At 38.6% G+C, this 19157-nt stretch overlaps 1 protein-coding gene across 1 annotated transcript in view; it reads right to left on the reverse strand.

The window, feature by feature from the left end:
* Window positions 1-13329, reverse strand: part of KCNU1 (potassium calcium-activated channel subfamily U member 1) — a 165036-nt gene extending 151707 nt beyond the window's left edge. The window contains exons 1-2 of the mRNA XM_030937901.1: window positions 13135-13329; window positions 10321-10440 (exon numbers count right to left, since the gene is read on the reverse strand). Coding sequence (XP_030793761.1) covers window positions 10321-10440; window positions 13135-13329 — 315 coding nt within the window. The remainder of the gene's footprint in view (window positions 1-10320; window positions 10441-13134) is intronic.
* Between the last annotated feature and the right edge of the window lie 5828 nt (window positions 13330-19157).

Consider the following 19157-nt stretch of genomic DNA (forward strand, 5'->3'; position numbering starts at 1 on the left):
GATGCAATAGGTGACTTTGTATATCAGTGGATACCATATAAGAATGTATCATTCAAAATCTGCTGGAAATACATGACAGTCAATAAAACTAAAAAGTTATAAATGAAGCTTTCTGACATGTCCCTTTCAATCATTCAGCAAATAATTAAGGATATGGAAAACACATATAACATAATTAGTATTGCTTATACATCAAATAGATAATATATAGTCTTTCAAAATTCCATTACATGGTAGTAAAAATTGATCAAGTACTGGACAACAAAGAATTTCTCCATAAATTCTGTGAAGTAGAAATCATAAAAGCTTTGACATTCTTGGACCATAAATTTCTACCGAAGTAGAAAAGATAGCCACTCTATCCCCAATCGAAAACCCCTCCATCCAAGGAAAGTGAAAGCATACAACATTTCTCTAAATAGATCATGAATCAAACAAGAAATCAAAATTAAAATTTAAACAACTTAAAAGATGAATTATGCATCAATAAAAATAAGAGCATTACTTGCCAGAGTCTCTGAGATATAGCCAAAGAAGTACTCCAAGGAAAAATTCTGATACAATTAATTTCAACTCAAGAAATTGGAAAATGTGGCCAGCCCAGATGGCTGTTTCCACGGTGAAGGTTGTGCAAGATGGTGGGACCTAACCTGGGCTTGTGGTGCTGTCCTGCGCCTCTGGGCTAAGTTGAGGGAGATGATGAATCTCTGGTCCTGAATATGGGGATACCCAGACTGACAACAAATATTACCCAAGCCCACGGCCAAGCTCATCCAGAGGGCAAAGGATGAGCTGGATCTCAGAAAGACACTCATCAAAGCTGCCCCATTCAAGAACACAAGCTCTGTGTTGGAAGATCCAGTGGTCCAGTGAATTCATCAAGACGACGTTGGAAGGAGGAAGTCAAGTACAGCCAGATCCTTTAGGACACAGACTCAGGGAACTATGGACAGAGTAAGTTTGGAAAGTATCACGCAGCTTCTGCAAAGGAAGGGGTAAGTGTCCAGCCCAACCCCCACACCACCTTCCACCAACCACTGAGAAATTTTCCTGAAGTGCCAGCCTGGGATGGATCAGGTACATACCCTCCAGGGGACCATTTCTACCAAGTCCCTGTGCCCCTCATTGACCAGCCACTTCCTGGCTTTAAAGTGGATGATTACTGACAGCATGGACAAGGCATGAATGTGGATGTCAGATGTGAGGGGGGTTACTGCTAGAACTGCTGGGTATCTGCAATCAGGGTCAGTGATTAAGAGTAAGTGCCAAGTACATGAGACATCCAAGACTAGTCACTGCTGGTAACAGAGGCAGGTAGAGGCTCCAGGGGGAAGGAGCTCAGGCCCCTCTGCCAAAGCTAACAGTGTGAGCCACTGCCACTGAAAACCTGTGCTGAGGATTTTTTTTTTTTTTTTTTTTTTTTTTTTTTTTGAGACGGAGTCTCGCTCTGTCGCCCAGGCTGGAGTGCAGTGGCCGGATCTCAGCTCACTGCAAGCTCCGCCTCCCGGGTTTACGCCATTCTCCTGCCTCAGCCTCCCGAGTAGCTGGGACTACAGGCGCCCGTCACCTCGCCCGGCTAGTTTTTTTGTATTTTTTTTTTAGTAGAGACGGGGTTTCACCATGTTAGCCAGGATGGTCTCGATCTCCTGACCTCGTGATCCGCCCGTCTCGGCCTCCCAAAGTGCTGGGATTACAGGCTTGAGCCACCGCGCCCGGCCGAGGATGTTATTTTTAAACGGCAAGCTTCACAAGAACCGTTGAGCAATGTGTTTATTACCCATTAATCCTTTTTGCCCTGTGGGCTAGCATTAGCTCTCCCTGCCCCACCTCCTTGCAAAGAGGAAACGTGGATTTGGGGATTCCTCTCAAGAAACTTAGAGCCCAATCAGACTTCCCTTTCCTCAGCTTGGGATGGACTTTTGTTTTTTATGGTTTTGTTTTTGTTGAGACAGGGTTTTGCTCTGTTGCCCAGGCTGGAGTGGGTGGTGCAATCTCAGCTCACTGCAGCCTCAGCCTCCTGGGCTCAGGTAATCCTCCTACCTCAGCCTCTCAATTAAATAGCTGGGACCACAGGTGTGCGTCACCATGCCTGGGTAATTATATTTTTATTTTTTGTACAAATGAGGTCTCACTATGTTGCAAGGCTGGTCTCAGGCTCCTAGGCTCAAGTGATTCTACTGCCTCAGCCTCCCAAAGTCCTGGGATTATAGGAATGAGCCACCATGACTGGCCAGGATGGACTTTTGGATGGTAAGAGGAAGCAGTTTGGGTATCAGAAAAAGTTTATGAGAAAATGCTCATCCTGAACTGGTGGTGTAGCATGTGATACATTCATATAACTGACTAGAGGGGGAGAAAAGGAAAATTAAGGTAAATTGGAAAAAACCATATTAAAATTAAGAAGGCTAAGGAAGATATTAATTACACATATATGTGTGTGTATAAATTGTACACACACACTGAAGTATATATACATTGTGTATATATATATATACACACACATACATCTATGTAGAATTAATGAATAAAGCTACTTTTCTTCATGAGACTAATGAAACATATACATCTCCAGAAAGGCTAAATGAGACCAAAAGGAAGGAAAATGACCCATGAGGAAAAGGGAAGAAGGGTGCAAATTAGAGAAAAAGAGGCATACCAAACAAAAGCAAAAAAAAGGTTCTTTCTAATCAAAGCTGTAATTTAATCTGTGGGGCTGTCAAGGAGACAAAGTTGTCTTCTCTCTGTTGGCTCCTCTTCTTTGGAAAATGACCTGTAACTTGCTTTCATTTAAAACCAAGGTGACTATATTGTCCAAATATATCCTTTTTTTTTTTTTTTTTAGAGACAGAGTCTCGCTCTGTCACCCAGGCTGGAGTACAGTGGCACAATCTCAACTCACTGCAACCTCTGCCTCCCAGGTTGAAGTGATACTTCTGCCTCAGTCTCCTGAGTAGCTGGGATTACAGGCGAGCGCTACCACGCCTGGCTAATTTTTGCATATTTAGTAGAGATGGGGTTTCACCATGTTGGTCTCAAACTCCTGACCTCATGATCCGCCTGCCTCGGCCTCCCAGAGTGCTGGGATTACAGGCATGAACCACTGCACCTGGCCATACATAGATTTTTAAGAATAAAAGAGGCTCTATTAACAATTACACTAGGACAACTAGCAGAAATCTGTGTTTATGATCATCCTAGTTACAACATAAAATGTCATGTTGATTACTAATTACTGCTTAATGCCTCTAACAAATATTATTTCCAGTAATAAACAAATGGAAAAATGGGACAGCAGGTTTGAAATCTCAAGATAGGTGCAAGAAACTCAAAGGGAATCTAAATTTCCTGACATCTGCCTCAAAATATTATTTTGTATATTTTTTTCTGGATTGAATTGTCATGATAATTTTTATTAAACAACATATTATAAGCTGATCATTGCAAAACATAAAAAGTAAAATTTTATAAAAAATTCACCCACGAGATGGACTTTTCAAATTAATGTAGGTATTTATAGATATCACTTATTGTTAGAATGAGACAGGGTTCAACATCAATATTAGTCATTGTTTATGTTTATAGATATAAGTCCTGAGATATTTTCTTCATAAAAATATTAATAACAATACCTATATATGCTTATTATATGCACAACCTATGTATATTTTACACTTATTAACTCATGTAATAATGACAACACTACAGTAATGATTACAATGTTAACTCATTTTTATGTTTTAGGTTGTTTATTGAAATCTATAGATAGTATTTTTCATCCCCACTTTATAATTTTTACATTGTATTTCTATGAGATATGTGTCAGTTTCCTCATTTAAAAAGGAGGTAATGATAGTGCCTCTCTTGAAAAACGGATTGTGAAATGGTAGTGGGGGAAAGGAAAGTGAGCATGTGGAGTTCGCAGCTTCATCAATGTTAGGAAGTAGAACCAAGGAAAGTTGGAGAACCGTTCCACCTGCTGACCCCTCAGAAACCTGTCGGCATCCCTCCCTTTCTCGCGGGGTGTATCCCTATTTGAAGACAGGATCTATGGACTAACCTGAATTCAGATCTAATTTTACCTCCACTGGCTTCACTGGCCATTCACTTTACTACTCTCCACAAAGAAGTGCCACAAGAAGTAACACATTATTTCAAAATTTATATTTATAGATACAATTATGGGAGGACGAGAGTATCCCAAGTGGCCTGAACACCTAAATAAAATAAATCTGACAATGTTGCTGAGAATTTGCAGAGCTTTGAAGGAAGAAACTCATGGCAGTAGGTACTTGCTTCTGGGGATAGGGGTAAGGAAGGAATTTAGTTTTTACCTTGTACTTTTAAAATATTGTATCAGGTGCATGAAAAGATAAACAATAATATCCATAAATGATCAGTGCAGAAAAAAACATAAACAAGGTAATCATCTGCCAAAAACATTTCTAGGAAGGTAGTGTAGTGTTTCCTGCCAGTGTTTTCTTTATTCATATGATAGCGATCTCTAAACTGTATTCTCATCATATATATCAAAGTACATTCTTGATGCTTGATGGTATATTCAATATAAAATATGGAATAAGAAAAGGAAGTGGAAAAAAACAAAGATAAAGATACAGCTTATCTCAAGGTGGTGGAAAAGGTTTATTTTATTTTCACATAATGCATATAAAATTTGAAGAAACTGATCTTTTCCAATATGTTTTATGTTTTTCTTATTTTTTTCCCTAGAGGTTGCATTACATTAGGAAAATGAGCAAAAAACAGCAAAATAAGTTATTTAGTCATTCCAAACACCATTTTTGAAATATTCTTTCCCATTTCCAAATGAATTATGATGCTTTATTTGTGCATTTATTTCTTCTTTATACTAAGGTTGACAACTGTTGTTGTTGCTAGGGACTTAATTTATCTACAGAGAGGATTACATGTTCACAGAAAAGGTTATGCATTTACAGAAAGGATTCAAGGCAGAATACAAAAACACAAATGCTAGATTACCTGAAAGAAAAAAACAAAAAAGAGATGCCAGAGAAGCCAGAAAAACAGAATGTGAACATACAGTAGTGCTTAGGATGATGCTAAAAATAGATACACTTGCTAAAAATAAGCCGTAATTTTGGTTTTACATTTTCTAGCCACAAAGCAATAGAGAATTACAGTCAGTTACATAATTAACCACAACACAAAATCTCAAGAAGGAATAAGATAATTGTTTGAGAATAGGATCGTATTTGGAACTAAATTTAGAAGAAAATTTTTTTTCTGCAGGTAGTTGATATAACACATCTAACCCATAAATGCACTAAACATCAAACCCATAGATGCTACAGAGTTGATCAACACCTTGTCATTCTATTAATATTAATAATATAGGAAGACCTCTAGAGGGCATGCTTTTTTGAAGGGAATCTTTTTATTTTACTGTTGGAGTTCCCTTCTCACGTTCCTTCTTTCTCTTTTCCTCTTTCTCCTTTTCCTTTTTTTTTTCTCCATCTTCCTAGTTTCTTCTTCCTCCTTCTTCCTTTTCTTAGTCTTCTATTGAGTGGTTGCCCATGTATTCTCCCTCAAAGTATTAAGGGCATTAGTTTTTAGGGTATATAAAATTTGCTATTTGGGGGGATTTTCATGTGAGTACTGTGTCTTCATTGGAAAAGAAAATGTAATGCTTTCTTTTCCATGACCTGGAGCTGTTTAATTAGCATTAGAGATATCTACTCCTTGACGGTTTTATAGACTAGTCCCTGAAATCATCCAAGTCTCTCCTCAAAGGGGCAAAAAGGGAGGGTGATGATGATTATGGGTCTTTGACAACTTTGTTTTTTCCAGATACTGGTCTGTTTGAATTTCTCCTTTTATGGACAAATTTGGTAATTCTTATTATAGTAAGAAATCATCTAGTTTTCAAAATTAATTGCATATATATATATATTTTCAATTTCCTTTTTATCTGTATTTATTTTCTCATTTAAATGTCTTATTTCATATATTTGTTCTTTTTCCTTTTTTTTCCCTTGTTTATGGACTAGCTATTGATTTCTCTATTTCATTGCTTGAAGTAATTAACTGTTTTATAATTCATTATTTTCTAACTATCTTTTAAATTTATTCTGCTTAGATTTAATGTTTTTATTCCCTAACTTCTTGCATTTGATACTTAGTTCACTTATTTTAATTACTTTTTCATTTATCAAAATAACTTTTTAATGTTTTACATATGTTGGGGTTATATTTTTGGTGCAGTGATGTTAATGATGTTATATCTTCTTTGTGGTTTGTTACATTTATCATTTCAAAGGTTATGGTTGAATTTTGTTGAATTTAAACTTATGTCATATTAAAATTGTACTCCTAATTTCTACCATTATTTTCCTGTCTTACTTTTGACAATTCCTCTATTTTCAGCCTTTAGTGCCTGTTGAACCTTAAAATATAATCAGACCATGTCAACTCATGCTTTAAGATCTCAGACATCCCTTTATCTTAGAATAGAGTGATTCCCTTTGAGTCTTTTAGCTCCTCCCTATGAACCTTAAGACATTGAGCCATTTTACAGTCTCTTGTAAGACCTCGCTGTCCCCTGCTCTCCATGTCCCTAGCATAGGAGCCTCCTTCTGGTACTTGTAGTAAACTCTTGTGGCACTCTTTGACTCCAGAATTCTGTTCTCTCAATCTGGAACTCTATTCCCTTAATTCTTCAGTTGCTTTATTCTTTGTCATCATGCTTCAGCTCAAATCTTACCTTTTAAGAGATTTTTTCTATCATCACTGTGATCTAACTCCGTAACAACCATAACTCACAAACACTTCACTCACATTTCCCTCATGGCATTCCTTATCTGAATTTATCTTATTTACATATGTATGTAATTTTCATATCTACCCTCACTAGAATTTAAGTTTCTTAAATGCAAGTTTCTTGCCTGAATTCTCCACTATACCTAGAGTGTTTGCCTAGCATGTACTTGGCAAACAATAAATATTTGTTGAAAGAAGTAAAAGAATTTCCAACACTATGTTGAATAGGAGTGGTGAGAGAGGGCATCCCTGTCTTATGCCAGTTTTCAAAGGGAATGCTTCCAGTTTTTGCCCATTCAGTATGATATTGGCTGTGGGTTTATCATAAATAGTTCTTATTATTTTGAGATACATTCTATCAATACTGAATTTATTGAGAGTTTTTAGCATGAATGGCTATTGAATTTTGTCAAAGGCCTTTTCTGCATCTATTAAGATAATCATGTGGTTTTTGTTTTTGGTTCTGTTTATATGCTGGATTACATTTATTGATTTGTGTATGTTGAACTAGCCTTGCATTCCAGGGATGAAGTCCACTTGATCATGGTGGATAAGCTTTTTGATGTGCTGCTGAATTCAGTTTGTCAATATTTTATTGAGGATTTTTGCATCAATGTTCATCAGGGATATTGGTCTAAAATTCTCTTTTTTTGTTGTATCTCTGTCAGGCTTTGGTATCAGGATGATGTTGGCCTCGTAAAATGAATTAGGGAGGATTCCCTCTTTTTCTATCGATTGGAATAGTTTCATTAGGAATGGTACCAACTCCTCCTTGTACCTCCGGTAGAATTCGGCTGTGAATCCGTCTGGTCCTGGACTTTTTTTGGTTGGTAGGCTATTAATTATTGTCTCAATTTCAGAGCCTGCTATTGGTCTATTCAGGGATTCAGCTTCCTCCTGGTTTAGTCTTGGAACTAGAAAAACGATTTGACCCAGCCATCCCATTACTGGGTATATACCCAAAGGATTATAAGTCATGCTGCTATAAAGACACATGCACATGTATGTTTATTGCAGCACTATTCACAATAGCAAAGACTTGGAATCAACCCAAATGTCCATCAATGACAGACTGGATTAAGAATATGTGGCACATATATACCATGGAATACTAGGCAGCCATAAAAAAGGATGAGTTTGTGTCCTTTGTAGGGACATGGATGCAGCTGGAAACCATCATTCTCAGCAAACTATCGCAAGAACAGAAAACTAAATACCACATGTTCTCGCTCATAGGTGGGAATCAAACAATGAGATCACTTGGACACAGGAAGGGGAACATCACACACCGGGTCCTATTGTGGGGAGTGGGTCGGGGGGTGGATAGCATTAGGAGATATACCTAATATAAATGACGAGTTAAATGGTGCAGCACACCAACATGGAACATGTATACATATGTAACAAACCTGCACGTTGTGCACATGTACCCTAGAACTTAAAGTATATATAAAAAAAAAGAAGTAAAAGAATTACAAAGGAAGGAAAGAAGGATAGAAGGAAGGAAGCCTTCCTTTTAAGCCATTTTATTCTCTTAAAACTGTACTTGGGATCTCTAAGAGGCTCAGTTTTGCCTTTCAATGCTAGAGTACTTTTTTTAGATGGGGTCTCTCTCTGTCACCCAGGCTGGAGTGCAGTGGCGTGATCACAGTTCACTGCAGCACTGCAGCCTTGACCACTCAAGCAATCCTCCTACCTCAGCCTCCTGAGCAGCTGGGACCACAGGTGCAGGCCAACATACTGAGTTAAGTTTTAAATTACTTGTAGAGGTGAGGTCTTGCTATGCTGCTCAGGCTGGTCTTGATCTCCTGGGATCAAGCAATCCTCCTGCTCTGCCTCTCAAAGTGCTAGATTACAGGCATGAGCCACTACACCCGGCCTGAAGTATTTATTCTCATCTGAGCTTTACTCCTTGCCTCCTGCTGTTCCAACTAGATAATCACCAGCTGTTATAGGTTAAAATAATACAGTTTCCCTTTGTTAAATAAGTAATTTTTATTGGTATGTAATTTTTCATCATTCCTTTCCCACCCACTTCCCATATGCAATGCTCATATGATGGATGTTGTAAGTTCCCTTCTCCCTCACCCTAGTGACCTTTAATACATTATTCCCAAAGTTTCTCACACAAACATGACTTGAACACTTGAAGAACATTGAATCCTAACCAAGAAATCCTTGATATCATCAGAGAGAATTACAAAATCCTTCTGCAATGGGTCATACCCACAGAGATTTCAGGAAAAGAGATCAAAAACTTTAGAAGACAGAAAAAGGAGAGGCACATTTCCAGATGACTCAACATTCCCTGCAGCTTTTATGGAAGCAGTTTTACTTAATACTTCCAACCAAGCGTTAGCAATGTATGAGATCGGAATTAAACAGTAACTGGAAAAGGGCCATGTTTTTGCTAGTCATAAAAAACAGAGGATAATCTTTAGCTCACATGAACCTACTTTCATTATAAGACCATCTGATGGCAGCAGACCTCTAATTACGAATTTCATCTTTTCATATTTTAGATCAAACTACACTACTGAAAGGATGATCAGTGCAATCTTCATTTACAGGGCTTCTGCTGTATCCAGATAATGGAAAATAAACAGTTCCATGACATAGTATGGACAGGAGCTCACTGTACTCTGAGAGAGACAGGCATGTGCACAGATAATTTTAATAGCAGTGCTCAAAAATATTAAAGAAGCTAGAGGAGGAGCTCTTAACTTAATAAAGAGGTAAGGTTAGGATGCCACAAAGAGATGATGCCCAAAGTGAGATTTAATATGTTCAAATTACCGAGATTAAAATAGGAAGTAGAGGGATAAATATTATAGAGGGACATTAAAGGCTAGTTTGCATAATGATATAAAGAGGTCTATTGAAATCAAAGGAGAGGAAAGTAGCTATACATTTCAGGTCTGATTAGTTTACTAAACATTTTTTGAAAATATCTATGTGCACACCCATCTGCATATGTAAAGAGAACCAAATGCTCACAACTATTGCCCTAACAAAGCTTTCTTCCTTGTGGAAAGACTGACAATAAATATAAAATATAATTATAATATATAATTAGTAATTATATAATTATACATATATAATTAATTAGTAAATATATAATATTACAATTACTATTTATAAATACATGATTAGTAATAACTATAATTAGTAAGACTAATTATTAATAATTATATAATTATTCCATATAATATAATTACATGTTATTACAGATAATGTATTATATACTATTAATTATATAACATTATTAATAATATATCATAGATTTACATAATGTATAATAATATAATACAATTATTAGTAATTATATTCACTGCAGATATAAAGCAAGATAATGGGTAAAGAGCAGTAGACACAGGGAGGTGGGGACGGGGAGGTGGTGATATTATAGATAAGACGACCAAAGGAACATCAGTTGCTTACCTAGGGAATCAATTGATTTATACTGACTATAATCACACCTATGGCTAAAGTTTGTTAGCAAGCTAACACTGAAAATGTGCTTACCAACACTTGCCCCACAAAGGTCTGGGCCGAAAGCAACATTTCTATACGATCACGAAATTGTCCCTGGAAGTGGAGGCTTCTTACATGGTTCCTAGCGATGCTACCTGATGTGAACAGTTCCTACAATCGAGAGAAAGAATTTGACAATGTGAGCTGGATCTGAGAGAAATAAATCTGTTTTACTTACGTTGATAGAGCCTCTTGTGATGGTATCAGTCGAAAATTACTCTACCTTCTCCAAACCAGGGAACCCTGAAGTTGCTTATTCAATATTTCACAATATGGATTTTACTGGATTTGCATTTTCCTGGTTTTCTGCACAGCTTTTTTTATGCTGAAATTCTGCAGTCTTCCTCTATGTCATTCTCATGTATACTCAGTCCCAGACCCATCATACTGACATCATTGCAACGATCAGAATTGGGAGCATCATGCTTTCTTCTGCTCTGGGTATAAGTGTAACAGTTTTCATCAAGATATGTGGACAAAGAAAAAAGATTACGAATTGATTTTTTAGATGATTACTTGTCTGCATTTTGTGAGAGAAGGGGGAAGTTTTCAGCAATTCTGTGTTGCTTTTAGTTTTTTTGGCTGGTGTTATATTCTGAAATTATAATCCTTCCTCACATTTATAGAATGTCTTTACTTATTATATTTAAATGTTACAGTAATCTCATATGATAAAGTTAGGCATGACTAAATAAATTTTATATTGATGTGGAAACCAAGGTATAGAGAAATTAAATGACTTTCCTAATATCAGGCAATGAGGAAAGGCTGGGGCCTGAGCTGGCATTCATTGTTTGTTGATAATATTTTAGAACCACCACAAAGAAATACACAAACCAACTAGGACTACCCACACCAAGCTAAATGACTCCCTCTGACTTTCAAAAAAGCTCATTTTATATGAAGCCAGGATTTCCAAAATCACTTAATTTTTCTACTCATATTTTCTGAATGATAAGAAGGGAAGTCTCATTTAAAAACTCCTTAATAAAAGTTTACATCCTGATCAATTATTTGTCCTCTAATACACACGACTCATGTCTGTTTCTAAATGTTGTCTGAGAATTAATTTAAAAAATACTAGGTATGACATTAATATAGAATACTCATTTGAATTCCATCATAAAATTGGAGCTACCTTCTGTGGAAAAACAAATTGGTCTTAAAATATAATAAAATCATATTTATAGATGTAATAAATGTTTTAAATGCACATTTAAGGAGAGAAATTATAACTCTCCAAATAATTTTTAAAATAACTCTTCACAGTATACCTAGATTTCTGACTTTTTTTTTTTTTTTTTGCATTTGTCCAACTTCTCCAAAGGCTTAGAGAAAAACAGGTCACTCTTAATTTGATGAAACAAAACAAATTATTGAAAACTAACTCAACTTGATCAAACTCTTTCCTCAAGATTCAAAAGCAGAACGGCACAGCATTCTGGTTGCTCAGGCTCACTTCTTAACATTTTGTAACATTTGCTAAATATTTGTAATTAAAGGATGCACCTGGATTGAAGTGTAGACATAAATTACACCCAAAGTAAGAAATGAAAAATATAGGAAATTGACAAATGTACTCTCACATTTTTGTAATCACAGAAAATGAACATAATGGAGAAGAATACTACCTGGAGCAGAAGACTAAGAAGATTTAAAAATCCTACAAATTCAGTTGTGCATTAACAACAACAAAACAAGGTAGAAAACAGGAGGCAGATTCATCATGGCTATTTACCCATAAGTCAGTATCCCAGTATTCTTTCTCCAATTATTGTGCCACTGCTTAAAATCCATAATGTAGAAATAATCAATAGAATAAACTTGTTTAGGAACAAAATCTATAAGCTTCAATATTGGCTAATTTTCAAATATGGAAAACAAAATTCCATATTACCAATAACCTTAAAAATTATCAATTTATAAATTATATTTTCTGTAGGTTTTAGCACTAAATGTTTTAAGCAAATTTTCAGGATTATAATGCACAGGTGAAACGTGTTGTGTTATGGAAATTGCTATAATTTATCAGAGAAAGAAAGTTTGGGAAGCAAAAATGGAAACAAACTACACAGGGTATAATAAAACTCTTCGGCTTTGACCTCTGGTAATAGAACATCCATTACACAGCATTTGAGAGCTTTATTTCAAGCTCGTAAGCAATGCCTTATCTGTATAATACATCATTTATCCTCATCATCATCATTTGCCAGCTGTTATTCAACAACATCAACTCCTGCTAAGGTTGTTTGGGTATAAGAAATGTCCTTGCATCTATGCCTGGATAGCACAGGCATGTATGCATGAGCTTCTCTGTGTATGTGCAACTCAATGTGCTGTCTTCACACAGCATACAAAAGACAATGTACACATGTCAGTACATATGCATTATGCATGAACAATTTATGAAAGCAAGGTTGACATTGATGTCTTGTTCCCTTTCACCTCCTTTCTACAACCTAGCACAATTGTCTTGTTAAAATTCAAGATAGAGTCATGGACATAATGTTTATGAACCTTTTTTTCAGAACAGTGACCTCCGTTTCCAGAGCTAACATTAATCATTATCCATACAAGACATTGCTCTTTCCAGTGATGGGAGAGAAAAGAGGCCTGGCCCTGTCTCTTCAGGCTTCAGAATGTGGCCTGAGGTCTGACTTACCACCCTTTCTGAGGCACCAGGCCAGAGAAGCTGACTGTGTTAGCCTGAAAAACTGAATGAAGCTTAGATCTTTTGCTGAACACAAAACTACCCCAAACTCATCTGTAACTTCACACAAAGGGATCCCTAGTAAGGAAACTGACCAAGATAATTCCTGTTCCCTTGATGATTTGCCATTTTTTAACAGTTCTCCAGATCAGCCTGAAGATCAGCAGGATGATGAGTCCACTGATGAAGGTCAGAAAGGAGGAGAGAATGAATGCTACTTGGATCTCAGTTGTGCAGGACATTTTCTGCAAGTCTTCCCAAGTTTCATTTCGTAGCTTAGTCTGAAACATGTTCGAGACATCAGTAGAAGGAATTGCCAGACCATTTGATGATGTCGTGGTCACCTGGTAACAATTCCAGGAATCAGAGTTCACTGTACCACAGTGTTCCAACGTTAGGTGTGATAACCAGTGGGAGGTTCCAGGAACAAGGGTCTGCCAATCCCCCGGTGCCAGCTCATGGGTTGTGAATGAATACACAACTGGAGATGGCTGGGGCCTATAAAATGAATAGTCAAAAAAATCATAATTCTAGATCTGATTGTTACTGACTTTCTCCATGCCTTGAAGAAATCCCATTATCTATAGCAATGATCAGCCGGTTATCAGTTCAGTTAATGCAGTCAGATAATTTCAAATCAACTCCTTTTGAGTGAAACAACAGCCAACTATGTGTGTGAATGATTTGGTTCTCCATCTGGGAGGATGCCACGTGCTTAGTAGGCTTGGAAGGACAGAAGAGAGAAGTACTTTAAAGTTTTTGTTTATCCTTTATACAAACGAGCAGATATGCAGAATGAATAAGTCTAGAAGATTCAGTGTACAGAACAAAGAATATAATTAATAAAATTATTTTGTATTCAAGATTTTTGCTAAAAGAGTAGATTTTAAGGGCTCTTATTACATGCACACACAAAAAAGATTAACTCCGTGAGATGATAGATATGTGAATTTGCTTGACTACAGTCACTGTTTCACTATGCATAAGTATATTAAAAGAGCATTTTGCATTTATACTCATATGTGGAAGCTAAAACAGTGGATCTCATAAAGATAGAGAGTAGATTCATGGTTACCAGAGGCCAGGAAGGGTGGCTGAGGAAAGAAGTGGGATAAAGAGAAGTTGATTAATGGGTACAAACATTTGGTTTGATAGAAGAAATAACATAATGTTCTAAAGATCAGTGAGGTGACTAAAGCTTATGATAATCTATTGTACATTTAAAAATAGCTAGAAGAGAAAAATTTGAATGTTTCTAGCATAAAGAAAATACAAATATGTAAGTTGATTGATATCCCAAGTACACTGACTTGATCTGTACAAATTATGTGAACATGTTATCCCACGTGACTTGAAAATATGTGTATCTATTGTGCATCAATCCAAAGAATATCACATTGTACTTCTTAATTACACACAATGAAAATCAAGATTGTTTTGAAACAGAAAAAAAGGGTTTTGTTTATTCTTTACATAAGAAAGGCATAGTATAGAGTGCAGGTATTGAAGAAGGCAATTTAACTAGTGTGCTCATTGGTTGATTGTTATTTCAGCCCATAAATCTGTTCCACTTACCTCTTCTTTATGGAACTCTCTCCTTTCTTGCTTTTATTATTGCCCTGGCAGCAAACCTTTTGGCCCAGCAGAGGTAAAGTTCAGAATGAGAGAAATTTCTTTGATTTTCCCTGATGTTTTCAAAGGTGTAAGAAATGTCATGCCTTTCAGTGTGCACAAGTGGCAGGTGAAATGTCAGAGCCCAGTGGAGGGCCTAGTTCACCCCAGTTATTATGAAGATAACCTAACACCAGGTGAAGAGGCCCAAGAGAAATCATCACACTGTCCTTGGGAGCCCGCCATGACTCCGAGCTGTTTGGCAGGCTGTTTCAGAAGATAACTGTAGCATTTCCTAGAACTGCTGCCACAGTTACATTTCCTGCCTTTAAGCTTACCTATCATATCTACAAAATCCTGTCATTGAGCTAGCTGATAACAAAGGGCGGTGTTTAAAAGAACACTGGTCGGGGAGTTAGGAGCCCTGAGTTCCAGCCTAGTCCTTTTGTTAAGTTACTGTGTGATGTCTAACAAGTCATTTTAATTTTCATAGTCTTTTGATTTTATGTGGAAGATAATACCTACTTGGTAGAATTATTGTGGGGATTCAAGAAGGTAATGTGAACATATTTTGAAAAGCATAAAACTCAATATAAGAGGCCATTAGCCATTTCAGTTCCTTTTTAGAATGGCATTAATTATAAAGAAAGGAGGAGGAAGAAAGTAAAGGAGGGAGAGAAAGAGGGAAGGAGAGAGGGAGGGAGGGAAGGAGGAAGGAAGGAAGGAAGGAAGGAAGGGAAGGAAGGAAGGAAAGGAAGGAAGGAAAGAAGGGAGAGAGGGAGGAAGGAAACAAGGAAGGGATGGAGGGAGGAAGGAAAGAAGGAAGGGAGGGAGGGAGGGAGGAAGGAGAGAAGGGAGGGAGGAAGGGAGGGAGGGAGGGAGGAAGGGAGGAAGGTAGGGAGGGAGGGAGGAAGGAAAAAGGGAGAAATCACTTGTTTATCTCTTTCACATATGTGGGTGTGTGCATGCACACACACACATACACTTACAACTATGTGGACAAGATCAGAGTTTCTAAGCCAAAATTCATCCACATCCTTTACTTAGTATTCTCCCTCTTAATTAATGATTAATCTATCATTATCACTTTAATTTTCTCATTTCTTCACTTTTGCTATTTACTATTTATTATAATGGATAAAAGAAATAGAGACGGCGGCAGGGAGGGTTGCTCAACAGCAACACAGATTTATTGGACAAAGACTTGCAGAGGGGGAACACCAGACAGCGCTGGAGCCCAAGCCCTGCTTATTGACTGGAGCAGTTGTAGGTCTGGACAGGAGAGGTGGGGCAGTATGGGTCACTGCAGGGCAGAATGTGATAAGGGAAGAATTTCCTGCAGTCAGACGGTTAGGCCTGGGATCTGCCAAGATGTTTCTCATGGCCCGAGCCCCTCCTGTGGAATTTTCCACCCGAAGCAGGGTGTGCAAAATGGCAGGGGTTTATAGGATGGCGCTGCTTGGGCTAACACTATTTTCAAAGTATTTTGATTCTGCTGTTTTATGATGCATCCCGGGCATCTCTTCCCTTTTTGCAGATATTGCTCTATGAACACAAAACGGATTCCACTCAATTCAAACAGGCAGGTAGTTTGTCCCTCTAATATGCTGTTATCATGATAATAATATTAGTGTCTGCAAATGAGTCAAAAAATGTGCAGGTGGTTTCAAAATCAGTCTCTTCAAACCCATCTTGAACCTAGAGTGATGAACAGCCCCTGTTCAGAATTGTTCCAGGTTCAAAACTGAAAGTCCAGTGTCTTGAGAAACCGCCTTGTCCTGGCAAACTTCAGCGACTAGTCACCCCGCATCCCACAACACATCACCTATGCTGCGCTCCAATCCTACTGCCTCCTCTTAGCTATGAGAACATGCAAACCTTTTCCTGGCCCAGGCCCTTACAGCACAATGCCTCTGTTCCCTCTGCCCAGAGCACTCACTTCAGTAGTGGCTGCTATTTTGTTGTTCTTCAGATCTCCCTTGGTCTCTCTTACGGCTTTCTGACCCTTTCTTTTATAGCACTTCATAGTACTCAAGATTTGTTGTTATGTGATTTACTTGTTGCCTGGTTTATTTTCTATCTCCTTTCACAAGACTGTAAGCTCTACAAGCATGGGATATCATTTCTGCTTTACTCATCACCGATTACTCTATGTCTAGTATTGTACCTGGCACGTGCCTGGGAATGTGTACGGACTTTGTAAATATTTGGCGATTGAACGAATGCATGTTGATCCTCAAAAATATTTGTTAGGTGAATGAAATACTGAATCTGCATCAACCTTAACCCAAGTTATCCAGACTTCTCTGCTCCATATTCGCCACCTCTGACTGCAAACTGTTCTTGTGACGAAAGCATCACCCATAGTGTGTAATGCATGGCTCATACTGTGTGTGCATGTGCGTGTGTGTGTGTAGTGAAAAGGGCACCTGATTTGGATCAAGTGTCAAAGTGTCACCATCTTTGCAAATTTAAATTTGGTAATTATGGCCAGATGCGGTGGCTCATGCCTGTAATCCCAGCACTTCAGGAGGCCGAGGCGGGCAGATCACCTGAAGTCAGGAGTTTGAGACCAGCCTGACCAACATGGTGAAACCCCCCTGTACCAAAAATACAAAAAAAAATTAGCCATGTGGGGTGGCAGATGCCTGTAATCCCAGCTACTTGGGAGGCTGAGGCAGGAGAATCACTTGAACCCAGGAGGTGGAGGTTGCAGTGAGCCGAGATGGTGCCGCTGCACTCCAGCCTGGGCGACAGAGCAAGACTCCGTCTCAAAAATAAAATAAAATAAAATAAAATAAAATAAAATAAAATAGGTAATTATTCTCGGTTAGTGAGTTATTTGGTGATGGGTGGACATGTGACTAGGCATAGCCCTTTATAGCTTGGTAGTTCAGGGTTCAGAACTTGGAAGGTAGAGAACTTTGAAGCAATGATATCCTTCACAGTAATGAAAGATAGTATTCTCCTTGTACTTGATGGTTTGGTAAGAATAAAAAACAATAACTATTTTTTTTGACTACCAACTGCAAGCTAGAATCTTTGTTGTCTAAGTGTGTGTGTGTGTGTGTGTGTGTTTGTGTGTATTGAACAACTACCTTATACCAAGGACTGGGAGCACCAGGGTCACCAAAACAAATCTAGTTCACTCCCTCACAGAAGATAGAGTCAACTGAGGAAGATATTTACAATGACAAACTGCAAAAACTGTTTAGAAAATAAACTAATCTAGTAAGGAGCGAGGGGGTCAGGAAAGCTACCTCAAATACATCATGTTTGAAGCTGAGGTCTGGAGGATGAGAAGCTTCCCAGGCCAGGACCACAGAAGGGGTTAAGGAGGCTGGGGTAAAGCATGATTAGGCTGGGAAGGAGAATGCACCTTTTTTTTTTGAGACAGAGTCTTGCTTTGTCACCCAGGCTGGAGTGCAGTGGCGCAATCTCCGCTCACTGCAAGCTCCGCCTCCCGGGTTCACGCCATTCTCCTGCCTCAGCCTCCCTAGTAGCTGGGACTACAGGCGCCCGCCACCACCCCCTGCTAATTTTTTGTATTTTTAATAGAGACGGGGTTTCACCGTGTTAGCCAGTAGGGTCTCAATTTCCTGACCTCGTGATCCGCCCGCCCCTGCCTCCCAAAGTGCTGAAGGGCATTCATCATCGACCAGATGGAACGCAGTGACCCAAAAGAAGGCTGGGCGTGTATAAATGTGTTGCAGGACTTTTCCTTGGTTCGGCTAAAGACGGGGTCCTCGTCCGTCCCATGGCCACGAAAATTTAGACTCGCAGGTGGTTTGAATGGTGAGTAGGAGAGAGTTGTAGTGGGTGAAGAGGAAGAAAAGGAGGAAACGGACTCTCGCTAGGCGAGTCCCTGCTGGGGCGTTTCCCGCCTGCAGCTTGAATCCCAGGTTCCACACAGGAAGAGGAGGGGCCAGGCTCCTCCCTGCTCCAAAGGGCACGAACTTCTGTGTCTCCACCCCAGTGCGCATTCCTCCTAGTGCGCAGGTTGGTTGGAGGTTGTCCGGCACCGCTTCCAACCTAGCTGTCTCAAAGGGAACCAGATTATGCAAGGCTTTGTGTTCCAGCTTAGGCTAAAAACCAAGAACAACTTTATCCTAAGGTCAAGAGGAAATACTTGATAGGTTCTAAAGAAGGGAGGTAAGTGATTGCATTTCCATTGTGTAAGCGTCACACTGGTTTCCATGCAGAGACAGCTGGTCCCGACACTGACAGAACGCTAGTCCTGATGGGATGGGGCTGGTGGGAAGAGACACAGGTGGGCAGGTGTGAGTGATGTCTGGGGAAAAGTCAGCCTTTGGGACGTGAGGGCCAGGAAGCAGCAAAGCTAATCCTGGGTCTCTGAGTGATACCTCTGGGTGGTTCCGGGGGCTTTTCACTGCTATGCCTTTAATAGTAAATCTAAGAAATGAAGACTGTGCTACGGAATCTTTTTTTCTTTTCTTTTCTTTTTAGTTCAGATGAATTTTTTAACATGTCAGTGATTTGATTAGAA

The sequence above is a fragment of the Rhinopithecus roxellana genome, chromosome 9 (assembly GCF_007565055.1).
Source record: "Rhinopithecus roxellana isolate Shanxi Qingling chromosome 9, ASM756505v1, whole genome shotgun sequence".
In the NCBI taxonomy this organism is placed as follows: Eukaryota; Metazoa; Chordata; class Mammalia; order Primates; family Cercopithecidae; genus Rhinopithecus; species Rhinopithecus roxellana.